At 46.4% G+C, this 23995-nt stretch overlaps 2 protein-coding genes across 3 annotated transcripts in view; one reads left to right on the top strand and one right to left on the bottom strand.

The window, feature by feature from the left end:
• INPP5A (inositol polyphosphate-5-phosphatase A) overlaps positions 1-6593 on the top strand; it is a 178345-nt gene extending 171752 nt beyond the window's left edge. The window contains exons 14-16 of one of the 2 annotated variants that reach the window (XM_064716801.1): positions 3536-3604; positions 4815-4902; positions 5001-6593. In XM_064716801.1, coding sequence (XP_064572871.1) covers positions 3536-3604; positions 4815-4895 — 150 coding nt within the window. In that variant the 3' untranslated portion in view covers positions 4896-4902; positions 5001-6593. The remainder of the gene's footprint in view (positions 1-3535; positions 3605-4814; positions 4903-5000) is intronic. The other variant, XM_064716800.1, reaches the window with a different exon arrangement.
• Positions 6594-8412: 1819 nt separating this feature from the next.
• On the bottom strand, positions 8413-11083 carry NKX6-2 (NK6 homeobox 2). The gene is made up of 3 exons (XM_064717202.1): positions 10268-11083; positions 9846-10018; positions 8413-9210 (listed from the first exon to the last, which is right to left on the bottom strand). Exons 1-3 carry the CDS (start codon positions 10680-10682, stop codon positions 8962-8964), a joined length of 837 nt encoding a protein of 278 aa, XP_064573272.1. The 5' UTR covers positions 10683-11083; the 3' UTR covers positions 8413-8961.
• Between the last annotated feature and the right edge of the window lie 12912 nt (positions 11084-23995).

The following is a 23995-nucleotide window of genomic DNA, read 5'->3' as shown; positions in this document are numbered from 1 at the left end:
GGTAGGCTCCAAACTGTGGTACGCCAACTAGGTGCCTAAATTTAGACATTCTGTTGAGGCTTTAGAGATAAGCTTGTGCAGTGTTATTAAAACATACAATTCCTCTTGGGATTTAGTGTTTGTAGATAGGGTTAGGGTTAGTTGGTGATGTTCTGTCCAAGGTTAAATGATCTAAATATGGTTCAGGAGCCTTGCAGTTTTCTTTCCTGTCGTTTGCTCTCTCCTTCTCGTTCCGCTCTGCCCTCCTTCCTTTCTTGGGAGCCCTGGACTGGCTCAGCTGGTTACCTGTGCCAGTTTCCCCTGCCTCTGTCCCTGTGTGTGTGCCCCTGGCACCTAGACCCCCATCCTGCTGACGCTGGTTGCCAGCTGCTCTAGAGGGCCAGGACCAGATCAGGAAATGGGGACATGGGAGGAGATCTCTCCCACTTCTCTCTGTTCTGAGCTGGCCAGCTGGCTGCATAAGTGGATGTGCTGCAGTGAGGTTGTCTTGGCTGACCAGACTGTATGACTCTAACAGACTTACTGAACCTAAAATTGCCAAAAGTCATGTGTCTGTCTGTGTGCTCCTATATAATTAATGCAGTTTAGTGGGAGTGAATTACAGAAAATAATCTTCTAAGTAAATCAATGTTCTATAGCTTCTTAGCTTCTTTTTTTCCAGTTTAAATTAATTACACCCTTGAAACTTGCTCTCCTGAAGTTTATAACCTTCTTTTTCTTTCTCATCAGGGTTATTTATCTCGTGATTGGACTGTTTGCTTTGCAGTATATAACTCACTGAAAGGCTGGGAACGTGTTTTCCACAGCTGCTCAAATTTCAAGTCAATGCACTTCCTCGCATGTTTTAATGTGTAAAAAGTGTCTGTGTGACATCATGAAATTTCACCCAAAATTTTAGGCAATGCATGTACTGCAGTATTCAGTAAAAAAATGTGAAGCCTAAGGGCAATACAGTCTTTATAGTCAAATAGTAATGTCAAAATCAGTGTTATTTATTTTCGTACAGAAAAATGTCATGTGAAAAAGTGAGACTTTACCCAAAATGTTACCGATAGTGCTTGGCGACCATGAAATTCCTAAAGAACAAAGGATTAAAGCCATTAAAAGAGTGGCCAATGAGGGAGGATTTTTTTTTAAAGCTATGAATAAGGAGATAAATGTGTACACAAAAGCTTGAAGAGTGTAAACAGTACAGAGGGAAAGGAATTCTTTGTGATTATCTAGAGGGCTATAACTTGGATATAATGGGAGAAAATTCAACAAGGGAAAACAAAGTTACAGTGCTGAAGAAGTTTGTAGCTGTGAGGTCAGTAGCAATTTCCAGTCTCCGTGTAACAGAAACCGCATCGGTTGGATCCTGCAAAGCTCGCCTTTAAAAGCGCACACGCTCTGTCTCTGGAGCATTTGCAAGGTGTGGTCGGGCAGTTTGGGGCATCTCCACAGCTCGTATGCAAAGTGACGGGTGCTGCTGAGGCCAGGCTGGGCTGTGGCTCCGTGACTCTGTGACCAACAGAGGAGTTTGCTTATCCAGCCCAAAGCCAAACCAGCATCCTGGCCCATAGAACCTAGTGAAAATAGCCACTAGAAAATAATGCCAAACTGATCGAGGAAAGGGCAAAACCACACGTTTCTGTGGTTCTACGCCAGAAGCAGTGTTGGCCTTGACTGAGAATTTACTCCACTGCAGAGACCTATACCTTAAAGCTTTAAAAGGAACTCTGTAGAAAGTAAAAGCAAATTTTAATTAACTGATTACACTGTAACAAATCCTGAAAATAAAAATGTATATGAACTTTTAAAGAATTTTTTCAATCATGACTATCTATTGAATATTCTTATTTGGCTAATTATTTTGCTGTATTACTTTTTCTTATAAGCAATTAAAGAGTTTATTTTTCTGCCTAGGCAATTCTGTATTTTATTTTAAACAACAATTGTAGCTAATCTGCATTTAAATCCTAGGTAAAGAAAGGATAGGGTGCACAAATTGCCGCTGTACAGTGTGTTCAGCTACACAGTAGGCATTACAGATTGTACTGACATGGGGCTGTAAACAGCTTTCATGCAACATCATCTATCATGCCATGGTCGGTTACCTCACCATCATGTTATTTTATGCTTCCTGAGCCCTAAACCACCAAAGGTTGCCCACTGCTCGGGAGCTGCGCTGATGCCTGATCGCATGAAGTAATGAATGCTCAGCCAAGTGTATATTGTTTCTGCTTGTGCACTGCTGTAATTTGTTTATCTGTCTAAAGATTATGCAGTTGAAAATCCACAATTTTATGCTGCCTTTGTAAATTATCAAGTCGCTTTTGATGAATGTATCCCCACTTCCGATGCTGGTGGCATTATGATCTTGAAATATTGGAAAGTGCTCATGCATACAATGCAGAAGGTTATGTTTTTATATTTTTGGCAGACAACCGTGCTGTAAAGTAAATCTGACCTTAAGCTTCCTTACTGCATTAAAGATAATTCAGTTTTAACTTTATAGTCCTAAATGCTACTGTTTATATAAAGTTATTGCCCAGTCAAACTTGACTGATTACAGATGAGAAAGTCTTGGCTGTTTCCTACAAAATAAATTAGTATCGCCAACTAGTTTAAAGCACATCTACGATTGCATTAGAGACTGGAGAGTGTGCAGATTACAGATTTAATTAGCTTATAGAAATTGTTTAGCACAATAGGAAATCATTTTGTATGGCAATGTATTTGTATTTATTCCTGAAGAACTGTGCTAAAGAATCAAAATAGCTCCTCCAAATCACGTTTATTGCAAACAGCAGAAGGATGAGTACATTTTATTATTCATTAAGATAAAAATGCTAAAGAAGTCAGTGTATAAGGGTAAAGTTCAACATGGAACAAAATGAAAGCAATTCATAATGGAGACCAGAGGAATGTCATCCGTCATTTCCTGCTTTTCTTAAAATCCCTGAATGCTTTTTTTCAGATGAAGAAATTTATCTCAGAGAAATGGTTAAAGATTATGCTCATAACCTGAAAATAATCATTCATCTCTCTGAACATTTAAAATCCCCTATATGATGAAATCAAATGCTGTTATAAGGCAACATGGATTGCATTTAATTCAAAGAACATTTGTCTCACCTAATTCAATAAAAATTGTGTTGTTCTTAAAAAAGGACTGGCCAAATGTGCTTGCTGCATTTTGCAGCAGAAGCCTGGAATGCAACTACAAGGAGTCACTCATTTCACTTAGTGCAGCGTTAGCCGTGAATATTTCCCTGGGTCCCATCAGCAGGGAGGAGGCATAGAGATCTCAGGGGGTTTTTTATGCAGGCAAAAGGCACAAATTACTGCAGCAGTACTGGGCATAAAAGTTCATTTTACACATTCTTTCTCTGGAGAAGCCAAGCCAAGATGTGTTAATATCACCTCATTCAGAAATCGGTTTCACTTATTTGCACAATATTTCCAATGTTCCTTTCTGTGTGTGTAATCTGGAGAATTCTTGGACTGACTAGTGTTTTGTTGTTTTCTGTTGTTTTGGTTTTTTTTTAACTAGTCAGAAAATGATGAGAAGATAGTAATATATGACCACATTGGGCCAAATGTCTGCATGGGGGATCACAAGGTAATTACATTAAACATTTTAGTCTTTTATCTTCTATTTTTTTCATTAGGAATGAGAATGCATGCACTAGGTTCTACTAATTGTAAGTCAGCTGTGTCTCTGCCCTGTTTTTAAGTAATACCTTGGAAATGTTTCAAAGTTGAATTCAGCTGCAGTCAGTCTGTCTGTCAGTCAGTCTGTCTATCAGAATGGCTGCTTGTATGAAATCAAAGAACAGGATGGGTGCTAGAATGAAAGCAGGATACCATGCAAGCCAAGAGGAGCAGCCCTGTGAACACTTAAAGCTCTTCTAGCAGCACACAAGTGATTTCATTGGGTTATCAACTGTGCTTTCAAAGCATAGCTTCAACCAGGTTGATGCACAGGTGCTTAATAGTAAAAGAATATATTGGCAGTTCCATATTCAAACAACAAGTGATAAAAAGAATACAGAAAAAGGATAAAGAATTACAAATAAATAAATAAATAAATACCAGTTGTTTAAATTAGTAAAATACCTGAATTCTGTGGTCTTCTTTGCTGAAGATACCAGGTGGAAACCTAAGTTTGAAATACAATAAAACAGAGTATTTGCTTTCTTTGAAAAAAGCCAATTGAGGAGTAGGACGTAACCTCTGAAAGCCTATCTAAAACCAGCACTGAGGCTCTTGAATGATAATTCAGAGGGATAGTGGGTAATTGTATGTGTGGATGCATGTGTACTTGCAAATCTGAGCTCACAAATGTATACCCCTATTTAATTCCATGGTCAGAGTTCTTGTGAGACAGAGAATTGTTTTCTAAGGAAAAATGCACTTAGGGCATTTGGTCCAGAATCGTCCAAGGTTTTAAAACAGAGCAACTTACTAATTTATCCAGTAAACAAAAAGGTCTGGGTCAGCCAGTTCAGAAACAGCAGTTTTTGTTTCCTTCATCACGAAAGTGGTGCAGCACTGTTACAAAAGGGAGTTGTGTGTGGGACCTGAACCTCTTCCCACAGAAATCTCTGGAAATTTTTCCTTTAGGTTTCAGTGGGAGCAGAAATCTGTGAGGAGATTATGTTGTTCCCTTATGCATTTTGTAATTAGATTAATTCAAAAACTTGTTGCAATATTTTGTTTCCAGTCATAGAGAATTTTTTGTTGTATTTACTACTGACTGTAAAGAAAAAGAAAATCAAAACACGTATGTTTCAAACATGTAACTTCTATTTTTCCCTAACTTGCTGCAGCCTGTGTTCCTGTCCTTTCGAATAGCTGCTGGGGCAGGTAAACCTATTGCAAATGTGCACAAGTGTTGTGTCGTGCAGTGATGTGGTGGTAAATATCATCTTTTTTCTTTACGTTTCTATTACATTTTCTACATCATTTCCCCTGTGTTTATCTTTCTTTTTAAAAAAATGCCAATTCTGCAACAGGAAAAAGATGCCTACGAAGTGAGAAGATTTTCCGTGAAACCACACTGTAGCCAGGAGGGAAGGCAGCACACTGAAATCTGTAATCCTAACAGCTGTATTGATAAATCCAGTCCTGAGTGCCACATTTTTAGACTGCTGATCGTACACTATGCTTCAGCATCTGGACTCTGTTCAAGAGACGCCTCACATACCTCACTGTCTTGTATGTTCATGTGACATCAAGTAGAAATGTGGAATTATTTTTTATATATATGTCACAGTTCTGTTGCCAAAACTCTAAATAGACAGCAGAGATGTTATGTATTCTAGATTTCACAACTTTCAACTTTTAATAAGTGTTTGTCAATGTGGAAAAGCTATTTCAGCATATTATAAAGTTTTAAAGGTATCATACCCATTATATATCTTTACCACTTTGGGATTTTGTACATTGGATTGTATAGATAGAGATATTGATGGTTTTAAATGGTATTTTCTTTTTTGACCAAGGCTTATGGTTTGTGTTTTAGTTTTAGTATTTTGGTTTTCATTTTTTAATTTTTTTTCTCATTTTATTTACTATACTGCCATGTTACATGGTTTTTGAATCACACAGCAGCTGCTTTCTATACATACATATATATGTGTGTGTATATATATGTATGTATGTGTATATATACACAGATATATAAATAATTTATAAACCTGACCAAAACTTATGCTAAATATACTTTCCAATATGAATGCTTGAGAGTGCCATATCAGCAGTAAGTATTGGAGTCTTAGCAGGTTTAGTTAAGTGTACATCAACAACCAACATTTATATAATAAATAATATATAGCAGTGCCATCCTTGATACAGATATATAGCATACTATATAGCACATATATTAGCAGTTTCACTTTGTTACTCCTATAATCTCTTCTTTCTATGTAATATTAAGGATTGAATGTGAAGTTCTTAGCTAGGTTTGGGTGTAACTTTCCAGAATTTTGTAAACTGTTTTTGTCCGTCTTTTGTTACTGTTTTATGGTGCCATATTCTATATTGAAACAATAACAACACGGGAGAAGAAAATAATAGTCTGCTTCAAGTAGCAACTCTATTGGACATAGACTGTATTTATACAGTATTAAAGAAAAAAAAAAAACAAAAACACAACCATCAACCCAACTGTAAATTTTCCTGGTTAGTAGCTCAGTGCAGCCTACAATATAGTCTTGTTACAGACATTTTCCTCCCACCACTAAATACAACATTAAAAGGTGATTAGGGAGTCTGTTGATGAAACACAAATGTATGTTTTATTGATTTAATTTAGAACACTACAGAGTTCATGGACTGCGCGATGGCATTAGATTGATGCTTGATTTTGGTATAAATCACTACCATTGGAAATGATTTGATGTCCGCTTGCAGAGTTTTCTCAACAGTACAGCCCAGTTTATAGCAAGTATTGTTGCCCAAAGGGTGTCTGCAGCTCTGTATTGTTACTGTGCCATGTTGCATTATAACCACACAGTAATTCTATTTAAGCGAACTCAACTCATAACTCTGAAGGCCTTTAGAAATGAGTACTCTGGTTCTCAAGCAATAAAACTAATCATGGTGAACATGGCTGTGTCTGCCCCTTTAATTTGGTGATTACAGGGAAATTACTAAATTGTTACATTTCTTATTGAGATACCTTTGACCCCGCCAAGCAACAAGGGTATTTTTCACATTAAAACTTCTACGATAGGATGCAGTTCTGGTGTTAATCAAAACACAATACAAACCGAGTAAAAGCCACTGAGGAGCTGGTACGGGAGCCCTGATGAGAGGAGGGTGACGCAGCTTTACGAGCCGTTCTCAAGATGCTAGTCCTCAGCAGGTCAGTAAATGTGCCACCATAAACTCCTTCGTGATTATCCCGAGTTTCAGAAGAAGCCTCTGCAGCCTTTTCCAGCAGGGCCCGGGCCCCGAGCGCAGATGAGCTCGCTGTAGCCTCCAGCGCGGGGCTCCGGGCCCGCACCTCCTCGGGGTGCGCCGGAGAGTGCCTCGGAACTGAGCCCTCAGAAATTCACGAAACGCAACTTTGGTATTTTAACAGCCCCGGAGGCGAATGCGGAGGCGCGGGGTGAGCCGAGCCGGGCCGATGCTGGCGGACAGCCTGCCGCAGCCCCGGGACAGCCGAGGAGCGACGGGCTCCGGCCCAGGATGGGGACGGGTCCTGTCAGCTCGCCTCTGCCCGGGGCCGTGTCTCCGGCTGTCGGTCCTGCGGGGTCTCGGAGCCCCCTTCTCCCATAACGGCCCCTCATTTCGTTTAACAACTTTGGGTGGGAATGACTAGCCCCGAGCGCAGGTGCTTTTATCCAGACACTTCCCCTCAGGAGCCCGAACACCGGCCGGTCTCAGCGTGCTCACAGCCAGGCCAAGACCCTAAATTTGATTTATTCCCTCTCTAATCGCGGCTTAACTGGGCGCGGCCCCGTTCAGTGAGTAGGGACCTTCCGGGCCTCCACACCCTCCCCGGGACGCGGAGCTGCCCTGGCGGGAGCAAAGGGAATCGGTCACAGTGAGCGGGGAGGCCGGGACCCGAGGGGGGCTCCAGGGGGAGAGGTCCGGGCCCCTTTGCGCAGCGGAGCCACGCCGACGCGGGCCCGTGCCGTGCCGCGCTGGGTGAGGCCCGGGCCCGGGAAGGTGCTGTAGAGCGGGGGGCCTGCCCTGCGGAAGGTGCTGTAGAGCGGGGGGCCTGCGCTGCCGGGTCCCGCACCGGCCGCTGGCTGCTGGTCAGGGGCAGCAGGAGCGCCTGCCGTGCAGCCGCTCCCGGCCTGTGCTCGGGCTGCGAAGCCATAGCTGAGACACGAAGAGATGCTCGCGTTCCTTTAAAAAAAATAAACAAAAGCAGCAAAAAAAAGGCATCTTAACAACGCGGGCGGCTCACAGCCACCCGAACTCGCGTGTGGCGAGGGGGAAATGGGGAGTCGCGGGCGGGTGGGAGCGCTTTGGCGGCCGCAGAACCGCGCGGAGCCCGGTTCGGGCACGGGAGCGGCCGCAGGTGCGGGGCCAAGCACGGCCTGGAAGCCCGGCGGGAAGGCACGGGAGGGCGGTGGAGCTCGCAGCCGCCGCGGCGGATCTCAAGAACCTCGCCCCTGGGTTTTGACAGAGGCCAGTACTCGGGCAGCGCAATGGGCCGTGTCCCGGCCCCTCTCCGGAGCGGACCCTATCCCCCGCCCGAGGCCGACGAGACGCGGCACGGGCAGTGGCGCCGCACGTTCAGCGCCGGCTCTCGCTCCCCTCCGGGCCCTGACCAGGGAACCGCGGCTCTCCCGGCTCAGCTCCCCGGACGAGCGGCTCCTTTGCTCTTGAGGGGCAGCATCGGGCACCCTGCAGAAGCGCTGGTGTCCCCGGCCCCGGGCACAGAAATGCGGGAAGAAACTCACTAAAGGAGGTTGTTAAATAATTTATTGATTTATACAAAGTCTTTCCAACACCTGTGGAGACATTCTAATGTAAAATCGCGTCCATTTTCCTCTCGTGCTTTTTTTGGGCATTGGTTTGGTTTTTTGGTATTATTAAGCATAAAATCCAGAGGCAGGAGAAATGCAACTGCCGAAACACTGAGGGACGGAGTGAAAGAAAACTGCCGTTTTTACACTAGAAATATACATCACAAAATCTGAAATTTACTATATACAAAGTGGCTGAGCTCGGACTTGGGACCCATAGAAAACATAACAAAACCTGATTGTTAGGAGCAGGAAATTAACAGGAAGCCTAAAGGAAAGAGCGGGAAACCTTACAGGGACACAAAACCCAAAAAAGTTGAAAAATTTTCTCTGAAATTTACATCAATGAGAAAGAAAATAAATTCATAACTTATTCTGTAAAAAATATATACATTTCACATACATTTTATGCTGTACAACACACCACTTCAAACACCCAGTTACACTCACCCCTGCCGCGCTGCCCGGTGCGGCCGTCGGCCCCGCGCCCTCACAGCGTATCCGAGCTGGTGCTGCAGGGGCTGACGAGGGACAGGTTCGTGGATTTGTGCTTTTTCAATAGCCTCGTGATTTTTTCATCGTCTGAGTTGGGGTCCAGGGGCTTGTTGTATTCGTCATCGTCCTCATTGTCCGAGCTCTCCTTCAGCTTCTCCGTCTCCGAGTCGTGCTTCTTCTTTGCCGAGGCCATTTCTGCCGCGTGTCTCTTCCGCCACTTGGTCCGTCTGTTCTGGAACCAAACCTGGGCACCGGCACCGGGCACAGCTCAGCCACGGCCCCGGCCCCGCCGCCGCGTCCGCCCCCGCCGTCCCCGTCCCACGCGCAGCGCGGGGCTGCGGGCGCTCGGAGCCCCGCACGGCTCCGGGAAAGGGGCGCCCCTGCCCGGCGCTCAGCTCAGCAGCTTCCCGGAACAGTCGTTTGTTGAAAACAGAATACGACAGCCAGGAAAAATACGTATTTTTGGCTTACAGTGCACCCCAGCATTCAGATGCACCTGTACTCTTTGCTAAAAAATTTGCGGGGTTACACAAGGTAAAGTTGTACCACTGGACACGATCATCGTGGAAAAGCGACCCTTTAAAAAAATTACCTGCGGGGGGCTTTTTGTCGTTGTTGTGATGGGGGTTTATATTAAATATAATATGTCTATTTATTTTAAATTGTTTGCAGCACAGAGAGCTCTAAGCACATAATAGTTAGAAATTACCCTAAAATCCATCCAAAATCGAAATGTAACTTAAATTCTAACTGACTCCCAAAAAGAAAAAAAATCCCGGCATAATTGCGCGGTGTTCGTGGCTGCTAGTAATTACCGACATGGCAGAAAGCGGCCGCGGCAGGGAGCGGGAGAGGAGGGAGCCCGCAGGACGGACCTACCTTCACCTGGCTCTCAGTCATCCCCAGGGAGTAGGCGAGCCGGGCGCGCTCCGGTCCTGCCAAGTATTTCGTCTGTTCGAAGGTTTTCTCTAAAGCGAATATTTGCTGCCCAGAGAAAGTCGGTCGAGAGTGTTTCTTCTTGCCGTCCTTGTCCAAAACCATCCCCGTCTGAGCTGGAAGCGGAGAAAGAGCTGCGTCAGAGATGAACTCTGCACTGCCCCCGGCCCGTAGCCGGGCCCCGCCAGGCCCTGCGGAGCCGCTTCGGGCGTCCGGCGGCTCTGAAGCAAGGCTCGGTTCGGGACAGAGCCGCGACCGTGAAGACCGAGTGACCCGCACGGGCCTTCCAGCCGCCCGCCCCGTCCGCCGGCTCTGGAGCCCAGGCCGCCTGCTCCCCGCGCCCTGCAAGAACCGGCCGCACTTACCGGGACAGGCGAGCCGAGGATCTCTCCAGGGAGAGCCTTGCACAACTCCCGGCCAGAAAATGGGCGGCCGTCCCGGCAGCTCCGCCAGAGGCTTCGGGTAGCGGGAGACGGCAGCGGGGCTGAAGTACATCCCGGCCGAGGCTGCCAGCCCGTTGATGCGGGGCAGCCCGCCCAGAAGGTTGCTGGCACTGCCCACGGGCCGCCCCAGGATGTCGCTTATTCCGTGCGGTGTCCCCAAGGGGAGCTGCGTGTTGAGTCCGCCCAGGGCCGGTGCCTTGAAACCGGAGGGGTTCTGCAGGGCGTAGGGGAACAGGGAGGTCTTCATCTCGGCCATGTTGTGCAGCGCGGCTAGCGGCGCACTGCTAAGGACGAATGCGCTCTGGCGATTAGCATCCATCTGTCCCACCGCTAACATCTGCGGGCATCAGCGAGCGTGGCTCCTTCCCAACCGCGCCGCGGCCGCTCCGCTGGGGACCCTCGCCGGGACCGTGGCCGCGGGCGGGACGGGCTCCTCACCGCTCGCGGGATCTCAGCGACAGCAAGTGCCGAAGTTTGCTGGGAACAGGAAAATCCCGGCGCTTGCCCGCCCGCTCCCGCGGCGTACACCTCCGAAGTCCGGGCTGAAGAGCAGCGAAAGCCGGGCCGGGGCAGAGCGGCGAAACAGCAGACTGGGAGTTCCGGGAGAAGGAGCCCCCACCGGCGGTGCGTCCTGGCGGACTACGGGCAATGCGCTCCACGCGCGATCCGGCGGGAAGGGGACGCGGGACCGGCAGCTCCACGCGTCGCCCCGGCCGCGTGTCCGGCGGCCGCGGGGACGCTCCGCGCCGCGCCCCGCGCGCAGATAACCGCGCGGGCACCTGCGCGCCCCGCGCCCATTGGGCGGCCACCGCCCCGCGCCGCCAACACCGCCCAATCGGCGGGCGGCGCGCGCCTCCACCCCGATACGTCACAGCCGGACCGAGCCGTGGGAGCGCGCGGGGCTGCACGTGGCCGCGCCGCGCCCGACGGGACCCCGGCCCCACCGCCCCGGGCCCCACTGCCGGGCGCCACCGCCGCGGGCCCGCCCGCCCCGGCCCCACCGCCCCGGGCCCCACTGCCGGGCGCCACCGCCGCGGGTCCGCCCGCCCCGGGCCCCACCGCCCCGGGCCCCACCGGTAGCTGCGCTCCCGCCGGCAGCTACCCCAGAGGCGGCGCGCCCCCCCCCCCCCGCCACTCGCCGCGTCGGGCCCCTCCCGCCGGTGCGGAGACCGCCGGCGCCTCATCGAACAGCCGGGCAATGACCGCGGGGCCCCGGCGGCTGCTCTGCCCCGCAGCACTGAGCGGTAACGCCCGCCCCGATCGCTGCTCTTTCGGGGAATCGGCTCCGTCTTCCGCTGCTCAGCGACCGTTCCCTCGCGTTAGAGCCCAACGTTTTTAAACCTGTTGTAAAAAATTATCTTAAGCCCTGTGAATAACTGTTTAGCTCAACTTTGTTGACTGTTCTAAAACCCACTGGCGTCGCAAAGGCTTCCTTCCTCCCTTCCTCCCGACCCGACGTAGGGGTAGAGCCCTTGGTCTTTAAAGGGAGAAAAACTGCGGTTGGATCACCGCGGAACCAAGCTCGTTCGAATAAATAAAATGACCAGAGATATTCCTAATCGAAAGCACAGTTCACTGACAAGAAAAGAAGAATTCGGATTTGAGGCTTATACAGAAAATAATTCCGGAAACTGGGTTTACAGCATGTTTTCCGCCTTGCAGCTGCTTTCTCCTACGGGTTTGATACATTGCTATCCAAGGAAAACATAAACCACAACAAGTGGGGAGCTAAATATTTTCAAAGTGTTCATAAAGTAAACACCAATCAACTTGATTATATCAGAACAATTACTAAAAGCGTGGTCCTTGGGATGTGGTTATGTCTGTTGTCAGAATCGTTTGCAGGTGAACAGGATTTCGTTTAACCTCTAACAAGACCGTAATGGCAATGTAGGTCAACTTTGTGAAGTAATTATTTGGGCTCGTCCATGGTCTTTGTTTTCAATGGCTGGAGTTAGGGGATGTAACAGTCCGTGCGTCTCGTTTCGTGCATCCTTGTAAAAAGCTTTACGTGCAAACGTGAGATTTAAAGCGACGCAGCGCTAAAGAAGGTTTAATAAATGATTTCGTTGCTTTTCCCTCTGTCCATTGCAAACATCGGCAGCGGCGGGAACAGTCGCGGTGTACCGGGCTTTGTGAGGAAAGCCTCATCAGCTCCGTGCAGGCTCGTTCCCGCGACGCCTGCGTGCCTTGGGAAGGGGCTGGCGATGCCCCCTGCTCCCTCCGCCTCCGCGCGGCCCCGGCTCACGGCGGCGTTGGAAGCTGCTCCAGGTGGCCGCAGTCGGGGCTGATCGGCCCTTCCGGAGAGCCGTGGCTTCAGCCGGGGATCGGGGACCGCCCGTCCCGGGCAGCAGGTGCCGGCGCGCCGCCAGCCCGTGTCTCTCCGGGGCGCAGACCGCCGGGTTTGCTCGCGTCCCGCCGCTCTGCCTGCCCCAGCGCGGTGCTGGCAGCGCCTCTGCCCGCCGGGCCCGCAGATCCTGCGATTCTGAGTGCCGGCCCCGCGGCGCTGGGCGGCTCGGCTCGGCTAACGAGAGGAGCACCTCCCGCTGATGGAGACACGGGCAGCCGGCAGCCGCTCGCGGGGAGCGGCCGCGCCGAGACGCCGCTTTCTTGCGTGGGACCGATGGAGCAAGGTAAGCGTGCGGCCTCCGCCTTCCACGCTGCGCCCGGGCGAGACCGACCCCCGTCCGCCCCTGACGGGTACGCTCGCCGCTGGGCTGCCGTGCCGCCGGGAGCCGAGGGCCGTGCCGGAGCGCAGGGTCCTCCCGCGCGGCTGCCGCCTGCTCCCCGGGACATCCGAGAGTGTCCGTGTCCGTGTCCGTGTCCGTGTCCGTGTCCGTGTCCCGCCGCCGCCAGGAGCGCGCAAAACTCGCGGCCTCAAGACCGCGGTGGACGGTGGCCCTGCAGGGGGCTGCTACCTCGGGACCCTCGCCCATCGGCGTACGGGTCCCGGGGGCAGAGCCAAAGCCTCCCGCTCCATCTAAAGCCGCCCTCGGAGTCCTGTTGCCAGTTTGTATGTTATCAGCGACACTTGTTGCATATTAGTGGTGCGTTTGTCCATTTCACTGACTTTCCTGAAATCTCATACCCTCGTTTTTCCATGCAGAAATATGTGAGGTTTATTTCTGTAGACCCCGTGGAGTGATAAATCTACTTTTGCGCCTGTTCTTCCGATGAGGTGTGGCACCGAAAGAGGAGGCCACGGGCAGGCATCCCTTGGTGTCTCCGCTCCCCATCCTCTTTCCGCCCCGCCGCTCCCTCTCCCCGGTGCTGTTGGGTCCCAGGCTCTGCCAGGCTGCTCCGGGGCCAAGGACTCCCCCTTAAGCAAACCCCGTTCCGGGCGCAAAGCTCGTTCCCCTCGGAGACGTGGCAGTGGCCGGGCAGTCCTCGGGGAGGCTGCACCGGCCGCTACGCGCGCCCTGGCCCCGGCCCAGGCCCCGGACATCCGACTGCTCGCCCCGGGCTCGGCGCAGCGCCCGCAGTCACGCCCGGCAGCCTCTCGGAGTGGTGGTCCCGGTAAAATAAGTCGGGCATACGGTTCCGAAGAGTCAGCGGCTCATCGGCTGCCGGAGCCCTCGCTTTCTCTGGTGCTTCCTGTGGCCGAGCAGAAGTTACTGAGGGAGGGCTTACCCGAGCAGATATAAACCAGCTCGAGGCATTTGTGACGGCCAGTGCGGGCGCGTTCCCGGGTTAGTCCGGCCGCGCTGCAGCTCGTCCCGCCGGGCGGACACGCCAGCGGCACTGCTCGGGTCGCCGCTTTCGGAACGTTCATTTCGGCGGAGGAGAGCAGGGCCGGGCCGCGGGCAGCGCGGTCACCGGTCCGGGCCCCCCCGCCCTGCCCCGCCGCCGCCGCGCCCCGCCGGCGCCCCCTGCCGGCAACGGGCCGCTGCACCGAGCGGGCTCCGTCTCGTCTCCCCCCGCCGGGCACGGGCCCGTTCCCCCCGCCGGTCCCGTTTCCCCGCCGGGCCCGCTGCCGCCGCTGCTCCCCGTGCCGGGTGTGTTGTGGCGGGGCGGGCCGGGTGAGGCTCCCGGACCGACACCGGCGCGGGGGCTGCGGCGCTCCCGGAGCCGTGACGGGAGAGCCGCGGCACCGGCGCTCGGCGCGCTGGTTACGGGCAGGGCAAAGCGCGAGTTCCCGCCGTCTGGTGTTAACGATCGTTTTGCTGTGCCCGACATCAGTAACATTTCTTGCAAATGACGTAGAAACAAAACTGATATCAGTGACATCAAATTCGTCTGGGACTTACGCATTCCAGCATACGAAAAGAGGAGTATTGCAGGAAGTGAACCAGAATTAAATTTTACTGTACAAATAGCTTCAGACAAGTTTTATTTAGCTTGCTTTTTTGGTGGGATTTTTTCTGTTTGGGTTTTTTGTTTGTCTGTTTGTTTTTGTTGTTGTTTTTGTTGTTATGCATATAGCCAATGTGCCTTTTCTTGTAGTTTCTGTGCAGCTGAAAATGTCTGAGAGCTTGTGGACTAGAAGAAAATAAGTCACTAATAGATCTCCCCACTGTATTATATATTATTGCAAAGTGCAGCTGTAAAGTCCATGTAGAAACAGAATGATTTAGGAAGCCAGAGCTCAGAGCAGCTCGCCTCACAGGTTTCCTTTCCTGAGTTATTCTGCAGCTAATGGAGGTGCCAGTGGAGGAGCAAGGGAAATTTCACTGTTGCACGGAGTTACATAGAGCAATAGTAGGAACAAGAGAAAAATCCACGTACTGGGCCTGTGATGATGCTCTCTGCCTGTGTTCCTGGCAGTATGGATGCTTATCTAAAAGACATCCTTGTGTTTAAAAATAAGGAGTATTTTTGCCTAATAATGTAGTCATTAGAAAACAAAGTCATTTTAGATTAAATGATCTCTGTTGAAACATCTACATGGGATGATGTATGTTCTGAGAAAGGCCATATTTAATATTTTCCATTATGATCCTTGGCACGAAGGGTAGGAATCTGCTAAAGGTGGAGAGCTGAGTGTTCATAGTCTAGAGCAGGAGCAAGAGAAACTGGGTGACCTCGAGAAGAGTGTGACAGAAATGTGAAGAAATGTAAAAATTCTATTTCTAACTGATGTCTTCTTGGGAAGCCAGTTAACTTCAGCTATCAAGCACAAAGATGAGACTGCTTTTTGAAAAGGCTCAGTATGTGTTGTATCTTGTGACTCCCTAAGGTTTTAATCTCTTTATTGGGGTGGAGGGAATGCTATATGTATAGATCGTTTCAAAATAACTTATTCCTGCTGAAGACTAGAGTGAGATTTTAGAACTATTATGAGGAAGTTTTCAGTGCCTCTGTGTGAATTGGTATAGTTTGGATTTTAAGCCACAAGTTTTGAAGCTCTGGCAAACATGAATTAGGTTTAAGGAAAGCTTCTGATGCTATAATCACCAATCATTACTGTAAATATTGATGGAAAGTAGCATGAATATAGTTTTGTAAGTATTTTTAGGGCAAAAAATGAAACAGTATTTTTGTAGGTGAAACTTCTGAGAGATTTAAGATAAGCAGTTATTAGCATTAGTTTTGTTCTCTGTTGTGTATCTTGACAGGCACACTTAACAACCATATGGTGGGCAGGGTGGGGATGGTTTTTTGGCTTAATGTCCTTATCAAAATGTAGGGCTTTTCTTACCCTAGTTGATCTAGGGGTCAGTTTATGGTGGATTGAATTTTTGGTGCAGTTTTCAGCAGATCACTGGTATTACTGAGATTCCCAGGACTTTGATTTTTTCCCCCTCTTTCTGGGGAAACCCTGGTTTACCTGTCCCTTTTCTTCTGCCAGTGGCTTAGATGGTTGTTAGTATTAAGAGCATTGAGCTTTTAGATTGTGTTAAACTTAGTGTCCACCTACCAACCCTTTCCCACTTCCCTTGTTCCTCCAATGCTGTTCTTTTCCTGCTTGTCTCCACTCTAATAGTTTGTCTTTTTAATGAGGGAAGGCTACAAATTATTCTTTCTAAGTAAGATAAGCCCTTGTGAGCTCTATTTTATCTAACCAAGACTGGGAAGTCATTTGCCCTTATTTGTATTAAACAGATGTATATACTTTACCGCAAGTCATTAGTGCTGTAAAGAGATTGCCTTCCTATTGATGGCCTGGATGGGGGAACTCAGAAGTTGCCAACAAATAAAGAGTGTGCTTACAAGCACTATTGATTCTCTGTGAGCCACAGAGAATTGTTTTGTTAGTAAAACTCTTCCTGAATATGTGAGAATAAGAAAAAAGACAAGGATTACTGAAAGCAGAGAGGACTGGGGTACGACTTGGGATGAGAACCTTATGTTGTTTTTCTTTGAAGGGTACAGGCTGTAAAGACAGGTGACCAAAATGTGACAGCAAATTTTCTGGCCATCCTCAGCAATCTCAAAGGCAATCCTTAGAAAACTGAAGGGCTAGCACAGCACTTCATATGGCACATGATTTCAGAGTGATCAGAGAGTTCCCCAAATCATCATGAAAGAAAATGAAAGTATCATTTGCATAGGAAATGAAAGACTGGTGCGATTCAAATTCCTTTTGTCCTGTCTGGGTTCTGCAACAGTTTGAAAATGCTTCTCTGAGCTGTTTGGGGAATATTTCAACATATGCTGTTGGGCAGCTATTAGGAGCCAATTCAGGAGCAATTGTGGTTCAGGAGCAGTGTGGTTCTGAGCAGAGTCCATTTACTGGAAGTTGGAAAACCTGTGGATTTCTCGAATTTATGATGCTTGCACGGTCTTGTGTGTTCTTCCATATCCACAGAGCTTGCTAAAAATAAATATTATTTACATAGCTGTTTTCCAAGACAGATAACAGGACAGAACTGGACGGACAGCAGGATAAAGCTACAGTACAGTGGTGTTCTCTGTGGAGCCGTGTTCAGTGGTAGGATTTCCATCATCTTCAGTGCACATATTCTAGGATGTAATTTATATTTTTAAGCTCACAGGCTATTCCTTTAAGAGTATCTCAAAAGAACAACAAATTAAATTATTACTTCAGCTTTGACAAATCTTTTAAATGTGGTAAGTTAGAAGATTCTCCTGGTGATGTCCTGATCTTCCTCACTTTTTTTGAAGAAGATGTAAAACAGTGATAAATGATGGGCATACATCAAGCATTTAGTTATACAAGACAAAATATTGGAATTACCCTGTCTGTGGAGCAGTAGATCAGCTAAATAATATCCAATTTTTATTGTTACTCTTAGTAACAACAAAAAAGTATTATTAGACCAATGTACATTAAAGATATACTGTGTATTCAGGAAGCTGATTTCTTCAGACTAAAATTACTATGAATTCAGAATATTCTGTATGACTAATATTTCTTCAGACTAAAATGACAGTATGAATTCAGAAAGTTTCAGGTTATATTACAAATGCATCATATACTGCTTTCTTTATGCAATTTTCCTCATCATTAAGATATACATGAATATATCTCAGAAAATTCTATGGTATCTTTGGGGGATTTGGTTGGTTGATTGATTGATTGTGGTTTGGACTCTGTTTTGGTTTTTAAACACCTACCTCATGTTTTGTTCCAAAAAGCTCTTACAGAATTCATTATGTCTTCTCTTAGGTTTTACCTTCTTTTTTAGATGTCTTTCCCTCTATTGTGTTTTTGTTCTTACATTCAGTGATGATGTTATTTAAGGGTTTTTCTGGAGATTTGTTACAGGTATTCCACTGTATTTAAAAATTAAAGAATGTTTTTTAAATATCAGGGGTTGTCAAAACACTCAAGAAAATAACCTTTCTTGGGAACAAAACTGCTTATGCTGTGATTTGCCTTCCATATTCACCCAGTCTGCTAAAATTAGTATTATTTAGAGCTGTCTTTCTAGGGAAGAACAATAGGACAGAATTGAATTTGCACCACCTGAGGGCACTGTAATACTATTTACTTTAATTTACAGGGCAACTATTAAAGAGTAGTGTTTGAAACAGTCCCAATTTCTCTTCCTCTTATGATTACTATCAACTTCTAGAACAAGCATACCACTGAAATGAATCAATATCATTAATAAAGAAAAGATGTGTTGTTGAAGGCAGGTATCTTGGAAAGAAGGTCAGCCTTTTCTCATGTCATTAACATTTTTTCCTTGTACCCACTGTAGAATGATGGCAATTTGAAATACAATGCTATTATTATTTTAAATTATGTGTTACTGGTGTGGCAGTGATTGCTGTATAAAATCATGGAATCGGTTGGATTTAGGTTGGAAAAGACTTGCAAGATCAGGGAGTCCCAATGCCAATTTGGACTGCAGGTCCAAGCACCCCTGCATTCTCCACTGAACTGCACTCCTGGGCTGCTCTTGTGGCTGTTTCCCATTGCTGCCTCTTGTCTGGGTGCAGAAAAGTGCAGAGCTGAAGCAAAAGCACCCAGTGATTTTGCTGTGTCCATGTACTTACACTGCTTATTCCACTTAGCCAGAATCATAGAGTCACTGACTGGTTTGGGTTGGAAGGGATCTCAAAGATCACCCAGGCCCAATGGCAGGGAGTGCCATGGGCAGGGACACCTTCCACTAGACCGAGGTTTTTTTGAGAATATAAAAAAGTGAGAAATAGGAGCAGTAAAAACTCCCTACATGGACACTCGTGGTGTGGCTCATTTTCTCTGTCTTGCCAAGTTTGCGTTCTCTTTCAGCGCTTTCTAAACTGCCATCTCTCTCTTTTCTTTATTCTTTACTGTTATTCTGTCTGGTCTCTGTTAATTTGATTTCACCATCCTGTTATTTTCCGTGCTGGTGCAGGAAGAGGGTCTCCAAGTGCAGTTTAGATAGGAAGCCCCTGTGCAGGTCAGGAGCTTCTCTGCAGGCAGATGTGCTCGCAGAGGTCGCAGCTTTTAGCCCTGCTCACTCCTCCCTTCTGACAAGGCAGAGGCTGAACCCTCCCAGTCCATATTCACCTGAAATCACATCCTGGAGCCTTTTTGTTCCCTTTATACAACATGAAACACAGTGAAACCTTCATGTCAGAAACTAGAGAGTATTTAGAATTTTGTTAGAATAATAACCAAGTGCGCTTCCACCAGAAAAATGCCTCAAAACTGTACTTTTTCAGTTTGGTCATTTCACCAATCCAGGAGTACATTCAGGATTAGTTCTGTAGATAATACATTCTATAATGACCAATTTGACAGACATAAATAATACTTTTAATTTGTGTATGCTAATTGGATTAACAAGGGAATGATTCTGTTTGTTTTGCAGTTGAGGACAGAAGTGAATGAGCTCAACTGTCCTTTGCATAACAGGATTTCTTAGAACACATAGTACAAAACAGAAAGTTGTGTCAGATAATGTAGTTTAAAAATACACTGGAATAACTCATTGAGAAATTATCCCATATTAAAGAAAAATGAAAGTTAAAAAAGGATTTTAAAAGCTTCATTTAAAGAAAACTCTACCTTTAAAAGGCATGGTATGTACCCTGTATTGGAGACAGATATATATAGATATATGGTTATTTAAGAGATCTTAGCTCTTCCAATAAAGCAATTCCAATAAAACAGAAAAAGTCAAGGACATCCTCTGTAACTAGTCCTGTTGGTTTGTATGTCTTAACTTGTCTTTATAGATGCTTAAGTATCTTGAAGCAGTGAGATTTTCCGTCCTTGAAATCTGATCTGTCCAATACATTGCTTTATTACATTAAGGTCATCAATATCAAATATGTTTGAAATATATTCCTGAAATCTGACCAGGAAGTTAGTTTTTGCTCTAGTGAGAGACTGAATTACTCTGGAGAGTATACGTGCTGAATTTCACAGCAAGTGTTTATGAAGGAAGCAGATGTTTAGGCAGTTTTATTTCTAGCAGATTTTTTTTTTATATGTGATATTAGGAAACACTTTCTAGTGATATTCTATCAGCATGGAATGTAACTTTCTTTCCATATGTGCGCTCTGTATGTGGAATCACGAGGCTTAACTTTACTTTCACAAATTCTAATGTGCACTTTCTATCCTCTCACATGCCAAATGACCAATACCTCTTTTTTTCCTTTCTGGCATTAATTTTTGCTCATTTGACATCCAATTTGCCAAATGAATTATGACAGTAATCCTTTCTTCTGTGCTGTTGCTTCACTTTATTCCACACTATATATTCAAGTTTTCTGAGGTCATTCTTCTCCCCCAGTGCCCCTTGTTTTGGTAATGAAAAACAGGATTTTTTAATACTGATTAAAATAATTCTGAATGGTTTAACATTCATTTTAGCTCAGATAATCTAAATTGCAAAATTTAAATGTATCTTGTAGCCACTTACGCAGAATGTAAGGACTTTTTATTTGTTGATGACATAGAAAAACTCTGTATGAACTCACATTTGGAAGGAAAAAAACTACTAACAAGACCTGTCACTGGAACAGGGGTTAAAAGACTAAGAAGCAGTACTTATAAGACGTCATGGAAAGAAGGGTTCGAAATTACCTTCTCAAAGGGAGAAAAAATCGTGGAAAGATTTTTTCTTTTATTATAGTTGTTTCTTTCCAAAACCAAACATTTAGAAAATGTCTACTTCAATAGGAAAGATAATTAGAACGGCAAATTAGACATCTGTAAATGTGAAGAAGGCAGAAAATATAGCTCATTTTGAAGATTAAACCCTTTTTTTTCTGTACAGACAATATTTCTCTTGAGGTACATAAATCTTAATTTATCCACAGAATAGTAAGGCAGAGGGAGATGTGCTTAGTGCTTGCCTGTTGGTGCAGTTAATGCAGAAATACTTTACTCAGTGTGTGCATGCACAGCCAGCAGAATGGAGGGGAGAGCCCTGTGCTGTCAAAGGTTCCTCTTACCAAGGGCTGCAAGCCCACCTGTGCACCCTGGCCAGCTTCTAGCCATGACCATGTTAGTGCCAAATCAGAGCTTGAGAGCTGCTTGCTGGTCATTTATCAGGTTGCATAAGTGGTGAATTTTTTCCTTGCATAAAGAAGCTTACTTTGTACTGGATCTCAGTGTTACCCTGTCGGTTCTGGCTCTTCTTCTCAGCCTGTGCTTTTTGCATTTCCCTATGATTATGTAAGAAAACTATATACTGGTGTATACTTCTGGTAGAGAAGTTAACGAGATCAGGACAGCTGTCTTTGTGCACTGCCTTCACTATGGCAAATTCAGTCACTCCACCCTGCATCCTTGCCTGAGAAAGCCTCGTTCCCTCTCTCAGCACCTTTCCTTAGCTTTCCTCTCCAAAGCACTGTGTAACAGAGGTGTTGTGGGATTTCACACACAGGCTGCCTCAGGCAGTCTGACTTTATCTGCAGGATCTCTGCCTGTGCTCTGAAGCAGCCTATGCAATTTCTGCTGTTTTGGATCTGAAGGACTGCTTAGCAAGCTGCTCTCTGCAGCGTGGCAGTGCTGGCTCTGCAGGCTGGTGGGCAGCTGTGTGCAGCTGTGTGTGCATCCCTCCAGGCTGATCCCTCTGCTGGGCCAGGAGGGAGTGTGGAACGGCAGCGTCCCCACAGCGCGAGGAAAAGGGGCTGGACTGGTCCTGCTGTGCATCCTCACTGCTTCTCTTCACCCCCTGGTCCTGCTGTGCATCCTCACCCCTTCTCTTCACCCCCTGGTCCTGCTGTGCATCCTCACCCCCTGGTCCTGCTGTGCATCCTCACCCCTTCTATTCACCCCATGGTCCTTCTCTGCATCCTCACCGCTTCTCTTCACCCCCTCTTTGCCCTGATTTAATAGGACTCACTTTTGGTGATAGAATTTAATGGCATTTGGATCAGTATAAGCCTTCATTTAACGGACTGCAAGATATGCAAACTTTTTATTTAGGGCTGCAATAGATACTCTTGTTTAAAAAATTAACCCTGAACAATCTGAAGCATACAGGGACATAAATCTGTGACATTTGAGCTAGGAATAAGAGAGTCACTGAACTGAGAAGTGATTGCTCTTTTTTCATGGAGCTTTGTATATGATGAAGTGACGTATGGCTTGGTTTATACCAGACCTAAAACTCTCTTAAAGTAGTATCTCAGAACATTTTGCTTTCTTCCCATAAATTCTCAACAATAAATGTTCCATTTCAGTACAAATACAAAAATAAAATTTATTTGGTAAAACTTAATTCAGGTGGGCAAGAAAGTAGATAAAAGATGTTATGCCATCAGAAAAATCCAATCACAGGCAATTATGAACTCCATTGACACTGGAGGAAAGAAGATATGTGGATGATAACTTCTGGTGCATCTCAAAAGGAAGTACTCTGGAAATATTTCGATGTTCATTAAAGCACCTGCAAGTGTATTCAGTTTGCAGAAATGGAACTTATGTTCAGATCAGCCCTACTTGGGGAAACCATCTGCAGAGATACTGAAAGTAATTATTTACTGAGAGGGCAGGAGAAATAAAAAAGCCCCTTTAATTTTTCAAATTTCAGATTGGTTTTTTCAAAGAGAGCAGAAAGAGATAGGAATATTTTATGTAGGCTCTTAAATACTCTTAATAATATCCAAAATTGCTATTTAGAGCAGAAGCACATATTAAGTCATGCAGGATCAAGTGAGGGTCAGCTCTTAAAATCCATATTTGCAATTAACTTTCAGTAATGCCTCAATTCTTACTATTCTGTTAAATTCCATCAATTTAATCAGAGGTTGTATGACATGTTAAGCAACAAATGGACAAATTCTGCCAGCAAAATGATACAGCACACACAGTTCTTCCCATCAGTAATGTGCAGTCATGTCTGTTCACCAGCTACCTGCCTGGGCTACAAGAATTGTGTTGGGTAAAGATAAATTCAGTTGTTGGTATAAAGCAAAAAACGTGGCTGCTTTTATTTCTGTTGATACTGAATTTCAGTTTTTAGTATTGTAATTATATTTGAAGGCTTTCAGAAAATTTTTCAATGACCAGCTGATCTAAGAAAACAAGACTACTCAGAAGCTGAGCTAGAGGTAATGCATTTTGGGGCTAGAAATCAGCAGCAGAACTTCACTGAATATGACATGTATATGAGACCCCATGTGTATTGCACATATCACTACAGCCAGATGTGGGTTATCTTTACATCAGTCATTATAAAGGCCTCTGAGCAAGTGAAATATTTAGGACATTTATTTTCATTTAATTATTATCTGAGATTGTTAGGTTGATTAAGAAAAAAAATAACTGCTTTGCAAAGAGACAGTGGGATCTAATCTTGTGCAGCTGGAGGAAAGATGTCCCTAGGTCTGGTTTTGCTCCCTGTTGGTTCCATGTGTGGCCTTATCTGTTGGTTTCTGAAGGTCTGTAGAGAAAAGTTCATCCATGGAGAATTCTTTGGGACCCACCCGATGAAAAGGTTCAGTACAACGTCAAACATCCCATTATTTTGATTTCAACCCTTACAGTCGGCTTTCCCAAATTCCTGTGAGCTCTCTGGCTCACCAAGGACAACTCCCTCTCACCAGGCAGCCTGTCTTTGTAAAGTGATGGAAGTGTGGGAGGCTCCAAGCAAACACTGATGTTTTCCCAGGAGCAGGGCTGAGCTGAGGGGTGTTTCAGCACTGATGCTTTCCCAGCAGAGCAGGGCTGAGCTGAGGGGTGTTTCAGCACTGTTTTCCCAGGAGCAGGGCTGAGCTGAGGGGTGTTTCAGCACTGATGCTTTCCCAGCAGAGCAGGGCTGAGCTGAGGGGTGTTTCAGCACTGATGTTTTC

The sequence above is a fragment of the Zonotrichia leucophrys genome, chromosome 6 (assembly GCF_028769735.1).
Source record: "Zonotrichia leucophrys gambelii isolate GWCS_2022_RI chromosome 6, RI_Zleu_2.0, whole genome shotgun sequence".
NCBI classification, from domain to species: domain Eukaryota; kingdom Metazoa; phylum Chordata; class Aves; order Passeriformes; family Passerellidae; genus Zonotrichia; species Zonotrichia leucophrys.
Note: the sequence above shows the minus strand (reverse complement) of the source record. Positions and strands in the feature narration are given on the sequence as shown.